The 12,708-nt window shown below is 45.7% G+C and overlaps 1 protein-coding gene across 1 annotated transcript in view; it reads right to left on the bottom strand.

The window, feature by feature from the left end:
- tmeff1a (transmembrane protein with EGF-like and two follistatin-like domains 1a) overlaps positions 1–12,708 on the bottom strand; it is a 55,465-nt gene that overhangs the window by 14,237 nt on the left and 28,520 nt on the right. The window contains exons 2-4 of the mRNA XM_018674958.2: positions 11,282–11,391; positions 7,038–7,167; positions 24–53 (exon numbers count right to left, since the gene is read on the bottom strand). Of these exons, the coding sequence (XP_018530474.1) occupies positions 24–53; positions 7,038–7,167; positions 11,282–11,391 (270 nt within the window). The remainder of the gene's footprint in view (positions 1–23; positions 54–7,037; positions 7,168–11,281; positions 11,392–12,708) is intronic.

The raw sequence follows: 12,708 nt of genomic DNA, 5'->3' as shown, positions 1-12,708 counted from the left end.
AATAGAAAATAAATAACACTCACCGTCTCCGTCTCCTGAACCGGAGCCAGGATCTGTGAAGACACCAGAGACAACAACCACCGTCAGTTACATGTTTATGAAGCATTATTAAACACAGGGTATAATTACACTGTCTCAACTGGCTCATGATCAATACCAATCTGATGTCACAGAGCTGGAGTCAGGATGAAGATTAGCTTAGCATAAAGTCTGGTCAAGGATGGAAAATATGGTGAATCTGAAGGATGGACCTTTCAACAGTCCACACATCGACTAAAACAATGTCTCTGTGGACAAAGAAGACACAGTTCAGCGGTGAGAGAGAAGCTCTTCGGTGTTTCCATGCAGAGCTGACTGAGGCTTTCACGCCGCCCGGCTGCTCCGCAGCTAAATCTCCATCAACCTGTGGAGGTAACGAGATAAAACCAAACGGTGTGTGGAGACAGAGCTCTGACAGGATGGACGACTACAGCGTCTGAGAGGTGACGCTTCATTTAGAACATTTTTAATCAAACACAGCAGTGAGTTGTTATGGCCCTGCAGTTTAATCCTCCCTGTGTCTGAGTTTTTCTCTTTTCTTTTGAGTTTTGCAGCTTTGATGAGTCAGCAGCAGCAGCCACTTGTTCCAAGTCTAAATCCCCTCCAACATATGGATCACGTTGTTTATCCTGCTGTAATATTACTTCAGAGAAAGTAGCTTACTACAACTGCTCACCCAGCCAGAAAGGATGGAGGAGCACGAGGCCAGGTAGCCCTCACCAAAGCTAAGTAACGTCTGGAACTGGGCCCAGAACAGCTCCGACACCAGGCTGAGGCTGTAACAGAGCTGAGTCCTGAGAGCCATCTCCACAACCTGTCACACAAAGAGCCTCCGGGAAAACACTGTCAGTATCCTGGCCCAGTACCATCGTCGACCAGCATCTACTCAGCTGCTGCAACAAGACAACATGGCCACCATCGTGGACATGGATCAAAGAGAGCAGGACAGCATCACCTCCTGATCCTGATCCCCTCAGTCCTCTCTGAACCCTTTAAAGTTAACATCTTCCAAATCAGCAAACTCAAACTGTGTAAATCATGTCAGACTGGATATCTGAACAATGATAAAAGTTATTTTAAAGTTATATATCTGAGTATCGCAGCAGGTCTAAATGAGCGTCTCGTCGCCTCGTTGGCTCAGACCTGCAGCTCCATCAGGAAATGGACTCTGACAGTATAAATCTTGGCGCGGCAACCTTGAATTAAGGAATGGACGCCGTGTGTGTTTGAAGTTGCTGGCACGCTGCTGCTGCATTAAGAAATGGACACCGGCTGCTTTGTTCAATCAAATTTCACCTTTAGCTGCAGCACTTCTTTACAAAGTCATGATGAGATTGTTTTTCATGGAAAAGGAGGCAGAAAATGGTCCGAGAGTGAGCTGAGATATTAATGATTCTGTCAGGATGATATTGACTAAATGTTAAGGGTTCGGTTTCAAACTGCAGGTGGAACTCTGTGTTAACATCTTAAAAAGAGAAAAGTGGTCCTGAGTGTGGATAATGTTCATTTACTAATGAGAAAATCGTTGAAGTTGAGGGTTTAAGTGACAAGATTGAGACTCTTCTCCTTTATTATCCTTGAAACAGGCCTGAAATCAGTAGGTGGAACATCCTGATGAGACAAACACCATCAGCTCTCAATGAGTGTTTGGATTCTACACAAACACGTCCTTTTACTGTGTGAGTTAATATTTAACCTGACACACGTCTGTACTTGTGTCTTGCTCGTGTTCTCTGTTCTCGGCTTCGTCTCATTTCCACCGACTGATCAGAGCTCAGAGGAAGCTCAGGAACTAATGACAGTCACTCAGTCTTCATCTGTTGCCAGGAAGACACCTGTAAATCAGATCCCATCATGTTCATCTACTCATGAATGTCCAAGATCTGAGGTAAATCACTGCAACAGGAAATCAATGCAACAGCACCCATTTGAACTGTGATGGAAAAGGCATGTGAGACACAAAGAGACTGCTGGCAGGTATCTGTAATAACAGGCGATCAGTGATTACAGTGGTTCAGAATCCAGAGCAGGAGCAGATCAGGAACCAGAGCTAGTCCGGTGTAAAAGGCTATAAAATGAAACATCAACTTCACACCGTATTTTAGAATTAGACTACATGTGCTGTGTTTGAATGAATCCAGAGGACGGACGTGTTGTTTCTGAGCAGTTCAAACTTGATTCTACTGTGACAGGAAGCAGGAGACGCTGCAGGCAAGATGGACTGAAGGAAAAAACAGGCAGACAGGTAGAAGTTATTGAAGCTAAGGGTTCAGGCGCTTTAAATCCAATCTGAGCTGTAACTGAGCTGAACTGTAGATCAGAAAAGACACCGACTCCATCTGATGAATAAACTTCAAAGAGTTGAGGAATTAAAAAAAACGCTTCAAGTCTTAGAAGAGAAATCTGTTAAAAACAGAGAGAAAATCTTTTATGAAAACCTGGAAAAACACCTGCAGCTCTGTCTTTGTTTCTACTTCCATCAATACTGTATGAAACTCTAACTAAAGTGGTGAGAGAATATTTGACCATGAAATCACAAAAAGGTCTTTGTTCATTACTGAGTGGACACGTAAACTCTGCTGCAGCTCAACAAATCAACAAATCCTCCTGTGGATTAAAACTCAGTCTTTGTCGCAGTTGAAGAATCAGACGCTGCAGCAGCAGCAGAGTCAATAAAGCCTGCAGAGGAAATTAAACATGGCTGACCCTGTGTTTAATGAAGCTTTTACTGCAGCTCCCTGCTTCTGCTGCTGCAGTCCACATGTGGAAATCCCTCTCAATAACCTTAAAAAGTTTTCCCCTAGCGTCTCTAATGTGAAACATAATGGGCAGAGGAATGAGCCCCGACACGGTGAATCACGACTCGAAGCAGAAATGTACCTTTTTTCGCTCTTTCTGTCTCTTCAGTTGATCTTGACAGCGATGAACAGAGGCAAGTGTTACAATTTAATTCATTACAACAAAGTAGAACCCTTAAAAAATAAAAAATCGAAATACTTCACCAACAGCAAACACAAAGGTCACCTGTAACCCAATTCCACCTTCAATTTTCTGTTCGGTTCACAGTTGGGAACAGAATGTTTTCAGAAATAAGAACAGAAAGAGTCAAACGAGGGCAGAACCTTCACTGTGCCGTCAACTGTTGACAATGACAAAGTGAAATTTTGTTTATCTGCAGCGTCAGTCCGACTGTGAGAACTCATTTCACAACACTTCCAAAAAGTCGACGTGCTGCACGTCAGAATGAAAGTTCATTACAGAGCTCTGGAAAAAGTGATTGATGGTGAGAAATAACAATTTACTATGTTAGGTGTTGTTATCGAGCCAATACCGTCCTCACCTGAGCACAAGTTTGGTGACGTTTGCTTGTGATGTTAATGAATGAAAACCAACATGAACAGCAGAGGACAGGGGTGAACCGGGCCGTCCACCCTGTCAGGTTCATGAGACGCCTGCATCCTCGTCTTGTTGACAGTGATCAGGGCATTCAGATGTATTAGTAGCTGGTACAGAAATGCCCTGGAGCTGCCATCAAATCATTTAACCAGCACTATCTGTGCTGTGACATTAAGGCGGTTGAAATGCTTGGTAGAGGTCTACGAACGACTGACTTTCCACCTCTCTACATAAATAACACTCTTCCTGCACTGGCACTGAGTATTGGGAACAAACAGAAACTGTGAGGTGCAAAATATCCAAAACATCCAGGTCTGTTAAATCCAGAGCCGAGGTTATTAAAAGTTCAGGTTATGAGAAGCCCGAGGTTCAGGGGGAAAAGATTCATGAAGTCACATCCTCTTATTAACTAACTGTGAAATCTGCTGTCAGCTGAAGGCGTCTCTCTCTCTCTCTCTCTCTCTCTCATCCTTTCTGTCTTTCTCAACAACAACACGAGTTTTAAAGAGTAATAAGTCTGGCCTGAGGGAGCTGTGGAGGCTCAGAGCTTCAGCTCCAGAGCTAAACCCACGGCTGACCTGTGATCAGATCCCAGCGTGGAGCCTCGGCCTTCCTACCTCCTCATAACTTCACAGTCTGCTCTCTGAGCGCAGCCAAATCTCTGCATTTCCTCCTCCTGTCTCCTGCTCAGGGAAATAAACTCAGCTGAGTATTTGTGCTGTCGCTTTGGCTCACAGCCGCCGAACGCTCCAATTACAGGAAGCATAAATCTCAGAGAGAGGAAATTGCAGAAGGACAGGAGGGAGGCGAGGGAAGCGGAGGGCATATCGCGGCGCCGGATCCCCGGTGTAACGGGTAATAACAGCAGAGCGCCGGGCACAGCCTCCTGGGAAATCAGGCCAGCGCCCCTGCAGATGGAGTTGACCGCCACCGCCAACAGCACTGCTGCGGTGTTACCATAAGTTTCCCCAACACATCTCTCAAGAGCGGGATGAGAACGTAAACCCTGACTGTCCTGCAGAGGCGCCGGGACCCAGAGAGGGATGCTAACCTGTTAGCGCTTTGATCCTGCCTTAGTGTGGGTCTGATTTATGGCTGGTGATCATCCAGCTGTGGAACATTAAAGCAGCAGGTTTGGGGAAATAAAACCTGCCTCATGACGATATTCCTCACATAAAGTACAGTATCAGTGCTTTCAGGAATACATGAGGTCGCCTTCCACTTTGGGCCTCTGAAGTTCAATCAGGTGAAAATACTTCAGACAATATTGTTGTTCCAGCTTTGTGTTCATCTCTTTCCTGTTTCAACAGGACAACACCGTCCATGCTCAGCTCCATAGAGGAACAGTTCTCTGCACAGGTCTGAGACAGGGTTACTTAGTTTAGCTCAGTTTTAGCCCAGCTGATGTTTTGTTGTGGCAAAAACTGAGCCAGTATTTGTTCACACTGAAAACATCACGTTGAATTATATTAGATAATATCAGTTCAGTGCTGGTTAAATCCCTGTGTTGGCTTCCTCTGTGTGGTCGCTGTGGATTACTGCGGGCCACATCTAGACATTAGATGTTATATATAGAAATCAGCGGAGCTAATTCTGGTGGTAATGTAACTGCAGCGGCTGAGAGAGTGAAGCTCTACGTTCAGCAGGAGGTGGTCGGAGGGACGGAGGACGTACAAAGAGCACGACTGTTACAGACCAGGTTCACATCCAGAGTCTGGTCCAGCTCTTTAAAGGTTGAGTTAAAATAAGTGAGGCAGTAATCTGATTACACAGCAGCTGTGTACTCTAAACACCCTGGGATCAGTAATCTGATTTTATTCTTTGGTCACTTTGACTGTGTCGGACTCTCCTGCTGTACCTGTTAACCTGCAGGCAGCAGTGAGTGTGAGCACAGAGGTGAACAGTCTTCACCTGGGAGCAGATCTCAGTCTATAAAACCTTAGAGTCTCTCCTGGACTGAAGCTAAACTGATGGTCCCGTCTGAAACCTCTGAGGGACTCTGGAGGGTCCCTGGACTCTGGTTTGGGAACCACTCAGCATTGGGAGGATTTTAACGCTTTTCATCCGCGGCTCCTAATTAAAATTGATCTGCGGCTGATTAACTGGCTCGTTCTCTGAAATCAATCTGACTGATGACGTTCAAGAGCTCGGGGGAGAAACGGAGGAGGAGCGAGCGCTGGCTCCTCAATTAAAAATATAATGACAGTGAAGTTAAACGCTGCAGCATGGCCGACTCTCAGGGTGTAATTAAAAGTATTACTGAGGCATTAACAGTCACATTTTTAGCACCATCAGCTGATCTGAGTCTGAGGGACTAAAGACATCTCTGTGCTGTGATGTCTTCACTGGGACTCTGAGGCTGGTGATCAGCTCGAGATAAATAACTGAACTGTTTTGTTTTAATTTCTCGTCGGGTTAAAAACAACAAAGCATAACGTTGCCACGGAGACGGTGAGCTAGCGAGCGTGGGCCGCACACGGGCCGAGTTTCCGAGCACATGTCCTGTTTACACCTGCAGAGCGGAGCTGGATTACGACAGCAGCTCCTGTTGGCTCTGTTACCATGGAAACTGCACCATGATTACTGGATTAGTGAGGAAAATCTGAAGTTCGACAGAAGAGCAGGAATGCACTGATGCTCTCCTGTCCACCAGCCTTTAAAGGATCAGTTCACCCAAACTGAAGTCTCTCGACACGCAGAGTTTTGACCTGAGGTGAACGGAGGTCAGTGTGAGGTGCTCAGAGCTGATACACGACTCTGGATGGATGAATGTGACGTCATCTTTTACTTTGAAAGGAGGTGAACTCAGTTTATCAGTGAATCATTCTGTCTGTTTGTTTACATGTGACACAAGCTGCTCATTCACCAAAACCAAAGAGTGTACCACACAAATCCAGGTCTAAAAAACAGCAGCAAGTTATCAGCTACAAATATGTGCAGTCAGAAGTTTGTGAGTCTTACTGCTGTTTAGGAATGAGTGAAATTATCTTTCAGTCCAATTCTGTTTCTCATCAAACTCATTAAAATCTGGTAAACCTGTTGGACAAGAGTGGGATTTTTTATTTGAGGAGCTTCACTGTAAAACAGTAATTAAGTAATTTATTGTTACACGTTTAATGACAGGCGTGTCCTCGTCAACTGGAGCCATTAGCCGCGGTGCTGTGATGTTTACATTAGAAGTCATTAAGCATTAAATAGACGCTGGTAAAGACAGGGAGGTAACAAATCTCAGACACACATCAGAAACAGTTTATCTCTACCCCAGCAGTTTCTCTTCTTAATTATCCCTCCATCATTTGATGAAGGAGGAAGCAGCCACTGAAACATGACTGATGGACCCGAATGAAGACACGTTACGTCTCTTTTTACGAGGCAGCAGCTGAATTATTTCCTCAGACGACACTTTAAGGACATTTCAAACGGCTGAAACCTTTAAACACTGACTGATGTCCTCACACACTCTTCCACTGGTCGATATCAATAAATGAAGAGTTGTATTGTAATCCCCCCCCTCCACCACATCCCAGCTCCCTGCCCTCAATCAATCTGTGTTATTACAGGTTTCCATTGCGCTGACCCTGTGTATTTCCTGGCAGACTCACCGGCGGAGCAGGGGCCGTCCGACACCCGGGAGATGAGTCTCTGCTGTTTGCAGGACGCCTGTCGCCTGTAGCACTCGTTCTGGTAGGTGTCTCCGTTCGAGCCGCACACGGGGATGTAGTTTTTGTGGCACTGGAAATCAAACACAATCAAATGTTAATTAAGTTTCAATGAGGACACAGCAGAAACCTGACGCAGAGAGAGGCAGAGAGGAGGCTGCTGGGAAGCTCTCAAACTTCTTTTACAGGAACTTCAGCAGGTGCTCACAGGTGGTAACTGATGATCTCTGTAGCTACGATCAGCAGTTTAAACTGCTGGAATCAGGCCCAGAGTAATGAACTGTAGATCTGTTAAAAAGACTTAGACGTCAATAAAAACCAGCGTTCATCTCCGATGTCCAGGAAACTGACGCAAAATTTAATCTGGAAACTTTTTCAACTTGGTCAAGTTCTTTATTTGCTGCTGTTGCACTGATCAGCTCTGAGGATGGTTCTGAGACGAGTTACAAAGACGGAAAAGCTCAGAGGCAGGAGCTGTTTCAGCTGATTTAAAGGAAGAAAGAAGGTAGTGAAACTGTGTATGAGGAGGAGATGGAAACCAGCCGTCAGTTACATAACACGTGCTTCGTCTCTAAATCAATGAGCATTTAATATGATGGAAGTCATTCAGCAGCGAAGGGGAGTTTCATTCATTCTGCATGAAGGTTAGGACAAACTAACCTGACTCTGCCGTCAGATACAAACTGCAGCTGTCAACGTTCAGCAATCCATATTCTATTAACTCACAGCCATCAATCATTCAGCAGGAATCCCCTGCAGCGATGACCTCAGTGACCTCTGTTACAGCCACCACACACTGCACAAACACCCGGTGTGGGGCTTACATACTGCAGGACTCAAATCAACTCCTGTGACGTCTGCAGCTGCTGCTTTATGGAAATTCATTAATGTCAAACCTACAGAGCGCCGATCAATCAGTGAGATCCAGATTTGGGAGCACACGAGGAGAGATTCATGAGCTGGGAGTGAGTTCTGGGAGCGAGCAGAGACGGAGACGGAGCGTCGTCGAGCAGCGGGACGTCCTCTCCCTTGTTATCTTCAAAGCTGCTCGTGCTCAGTTTTGGCAGTTTGTCTCCGTCACATCCAGACTCCAGCTGAGAGAAGAGAAGGTTTTTCTTAGATGTGAAGAAACAAGGCATCATCCTGTCAGGCACAGTCTTCGTTTGCTTCGTCAGCGTTTTGGTGAAAAATAGATCAGACGGAGAAATGTGTTTGTTTTCTGTTGCTGAGCGTCACGTCATCAACATGTTTGTAGTTCCCTGCTTTGTCCAGGTTCCTGCAGAGTTCTCTCCTCCCACACACTGTGTCAGGTGTGGTGCAGGTCATGACGGAGGAGCTGGGTCTCTATCAGCTGGTTCCAGGTTTGATTCATTAAGCTCTGATGCTGATGAATCTCTAATCAAACCTTCTATCTCTCCGGGTTGTTTTCCATCAGCAGAGAAAACCTGCAGGTAGCTTCTCATTTGTGGCGCCGTCAGCAGCAGCAGATCGTATCAGCTGTAGCTAATTCATTTTCATTTAGTCTAACGTGTCCAGTGAAACTTCAGGCTTTGTTCAGGCTGCAGGTATATCTGATTTGTGTCTCCACTCAGATCTTTCAGACAGACTCTCTGCACTGTTATTTGTAGGTGATCAGATCGGACTTGTGTATCCAGAAATCATCAGCCTGTGTGTGAGGGTTGCTGTGGTAACAATGTAGGCATAGCGACGCCTGTGACGGCGCTTTAAAACGTGGAATCATCAGAAACGGACGTCCGTCATCTCGCCCTCCAAACAACTGCACAGTTAAGTAGCGATGCAGAACTCTGAGTCTCTGAGACACATCTGTAGAAATCTGATCAGAATCATCTTTCAACATTTTCCTTCTGCTGCTCAGACTTTCTCAAATCAATCCGGATACAATGTGGACTGACCAAAGAACAGATTCAGGCTGGCAGTTAAGGCCACAATCTGTTGATGCTCTCTCTAAACCACAGACTGGACTCTGCCAAAGACTGTGTGAGACTGAAAGGTCACTTTTTTATGCATCAAATCAAATCAATATTTGAATCTGAATCTGAATCTAACCCCAGACCTGTGAACCCTAAACATACCATCAGATTAACCTTCTGCTCCATGTTCAGTCCTGGAAAGAAGAGCTGTTTCCTGGTTCCAGGGTGGGATGTGAAGACCTCACTGAAGCAGGAAATATAAGCTTGAATTTGTCACACAAGCTTCGAGCGAAGTGAAAGAGACGGAGAGCACAGAGCTCATTATCAGCACTTTCAGATAGAGGCAGAGTCCCTTTGTTCGTCTGTGATGGCTGAAAGTCTTTTTCTGTTTCGAGGAGCCAATGGAAAAGTTTTAATGACCAGGACATAGACGGATCCCTGCTGGTTGGAGCAGAACAGCAGGTTGATTTAGATGGAAATCGAACAAATTAGTCCTTTAAATGAACGACTGCAGAGCAGGACCGATGAGTCTCAGTTGCAGGGGGATGTTTGATATTCTGACTGCGTGGCCCCTGCCTGCAGGTGGGCGGGTGGAGCAGATGGACGGAGGTCCGTCAGGAGCAGGAGCAGGTTTCTATCAGACACTGAGAAAACTTTGATGAGACTGTCACCTAGACAGACATCTAAAGCTGTGTGTGTGTGAGTAATTTACACACACACACACACACACACCTGCAGAGAAACTATAGACTCTTAATGTGTCTTACGTGTTAAGCTTATTTTAGCACCGTGGAAGCTAAATCTGCTGCAAACTGCTGACTCGGGGAGTCCAGTCAGATTTATACTCCTGCATTAAAGGGCTCCTTCAGCTCTCAGCTACCTTTTTCTTTCATGTCGCTGAAAATGCAATAGAAGCATTGCTGCCATTATTATTACAAATGATTATTGTCAATGAGAGAATACTGCCTGAGTCTCCTCACGTATTCAAATTCAGACGTCACTCTGTGAACCTGTTTCTACACATGAACAGATTTACTTTTCGGTTGATGTTCGGGGATCACGTGAGTATTAACTGGAAACCAGAGTAACCTGAAAGTTACAAACTGGCAGAGGTTGAGTTGTATCTGTCAGGGAGGGCAACAAAAATCACACAAAGTGCACAAATGAATTATTGCTGTGAGCGCACACTGATAATTAAAAGTGACTTGTGATGGGCAGCTGTAGGGCAGTATAGGATGTGTTTGTTCCTCTGCCTCCTCGGTGCTGCCGTCTCTCAGACAGCTGTGATGGTGTCCAGCGGCTCTGAGCTCAGGCCGCTGCGTCCTGTTTGTGTGGACGTGGGTAATAAATGCAGGTTTTGCTTTCAGACCACAGAGCGTGACGGCTGCGTTTAAACAGCCTCTCTGTGTCTTGTTATTGCGGCGAAGGAGCGGCTCTGTGGTGAAAATGTTGTTTTCCAGACGCTGCCCTTCACGCCGCCGCTGCTCTTATTCTGTCATGTTGTTTGGCCAAATATGCAACAAACACAACAGGCTGACTGGAGAGTAATTATATTTTGTTTCATATCAGGAGAACAAACAGCAGGCAGCTCATGTTTCCTGACGCGTCTGAAGGAACTTAATGGGGCGTTTTTTCTCTTGTTTTAGCTCAGAACCTCCGCTGCAGCTGTGTGAGGCTGTGAGAGGTGTTCACTACATTTAGTCTGAACTGACAGAGCTGAAGCTGAAGTCAAACACACTGAACGAGGAGCTCCTCAGCACTCAGCTCAGTGTGGCACACAGAACGTTACGTCCTTCTTAAAAGCTCATCAAGGTGCTTTCACACCTGGGCCCTGTTCTTCACAGGTGTTCTCCAGGGGCCGCACCACAGAAACCTCCTGTCTCAAGTCTCAACTTAAGACAGGAAGAGTACAAGATAAGATTTTTCCCAACATGGTATTACAGAAGCAAATCCTAACCAACCTTAGGAATCCTATCTTATCTCAGGTTCAGAAATCTGTTTGGAATTCACACCAACTCTGGAGATAAAAGAGAGACAGTGGGCTAAGATGGCCGCTCTCTGTGGTATTTAGCACATACAAACAGAGCAGGAACATGTCTCCAAAACTGAAGGAATTCCTGACCATATATCCGTCCAATCACCCGACGCTAATGTGAGGTGTTTTTAAAGGTTTCCTTCTTCAGGTGGAAGCAGTGTGCTTAGAGCTGCAGAGCCACAGACAGAGAGAAACATAAGAAAAACAATCATCTCATCTACCTGGAACTGGCAGACACATTTGAGCTGAGCGCCGTCGTCTCTGCAGACGCCTCCGAATCGACAGGTGGAGTCATCACAAACCCTCAGGTCGCTCTTCTTCTCTGACAGATCTACAACAGAGAGACACACAGAGGCAGAAGGTTAAATAAAACAACAGACAGACGGTGAGCAGGGAGATCAATAAGGTGAATCAGACCTACAACACCTACACAGGTATCAGCTGTAAATTCTGACGTCCCTGCTCTGAATAAAACCCAGACAGCTTTATGAGTTTATGAACAATAAACACAGACAGAGAGCAGAGCTGCAGGGAAAAATATGGACACAGTTCACTGCAGCGCACAACACAGGAGACGCCTGTTTATCAGACAGAGCAATAAGGCTTCATGTCACAGCAGACACCTGAACTACAGGTGAGGCTGTCTGCTGCGTTTCCACCAGGGAAATAACAGGTAGACTCAGACTCGGACGGTCTGTGGAGGGAGGACTGGGCTAATGAGACAGGTACGAGTCAGGCTTTCATGGTCTGGGTCTTGTTTCTGTGGACGTGGATCGTGTCCACATCTTTAAGACAGTGAGGTTTCTGAGATGATGCTGCATTATCACACTCACTGCTCCCATGTCAGCTCTAAAACTAACTGGACCTTATTTTCTTTACAGAGCAGAACAGAGGCTGTGATTCTTTAAAAGCTGCTAAAGAGAAATATGAAAATGACAGAAGATTTTTTTTATTTCATCATCCTCTGGGACGAACAGGACGGAGAGAACCACACAGCACGCTGCTGACGAAGGTTCTGTTCCAGCATGTTGTCTGATTATAATCAGGCTGATTTTCACTGAGGTTTTAATATTTCTGGAACAGAACCTGGAGCTGTCCTCTCTGTCCTCCCTCTGCTGTCAACCACACCACGGACGGAAGACACAACTGTAAAGACAGACGTGGAGAAGGTGTATTCTCATCTTCTGATGGAGGCGGGCCAACAGTTCCTCCCTGGTCTCCGGTCTAAGCTGGGCTAACAACAGCCTGGATCTGGCTCTGTGCTGGACTCAGAGATCAAAACTGAGATCCATCTTCTCTGACTCTGGAGAGATTTCTTACTGCTGAGCCCATCAAATGTCATAATGTGACTTACTGACATTCATTTAGAATAAAAAATACTGCACCCTCACACACACACACACACACACACACACAGCTGGCAGCTTGTGAAGGGAGTCATGCCTTCTCTGATAATAACAGGCCTCCATGACTCAGAAATGTGCAAGCGACTTAAATGATCATTTTCTTTGAGATAAAAGCCACAGATTCCTGCCTCTGTGTGTGTGTGTGTGTGTGTGTGTGTGTGTGTGTGTTGGTATGAGTGTCACAGACCACAGCTGAGTGGTCTTTGAAGAGCCATGTAATGGCCTGTAATTACTGTTTGTGG

This window comes from Lates calcarifer, linkage group LG4, assembly GCF_001640805.2.
Source record: "Lates calcarifer isolate ASB-BC8 linkage group LG4, TLL_Latcal_v3, whole genome shotgun sequence".
In the NCBI taxonomy this organism is placed as follows: domain Eukaryota; kingdom Metazoa; phylum Chordata; class Actinopteri; family Centropomidae; genus Lates; species Lates calcarifer.
The sequence above is the reverse complement of the archived record's forward strand: the minus strand, read 5'-3'. Positions and strand labels throughout refer to the sequence as shown.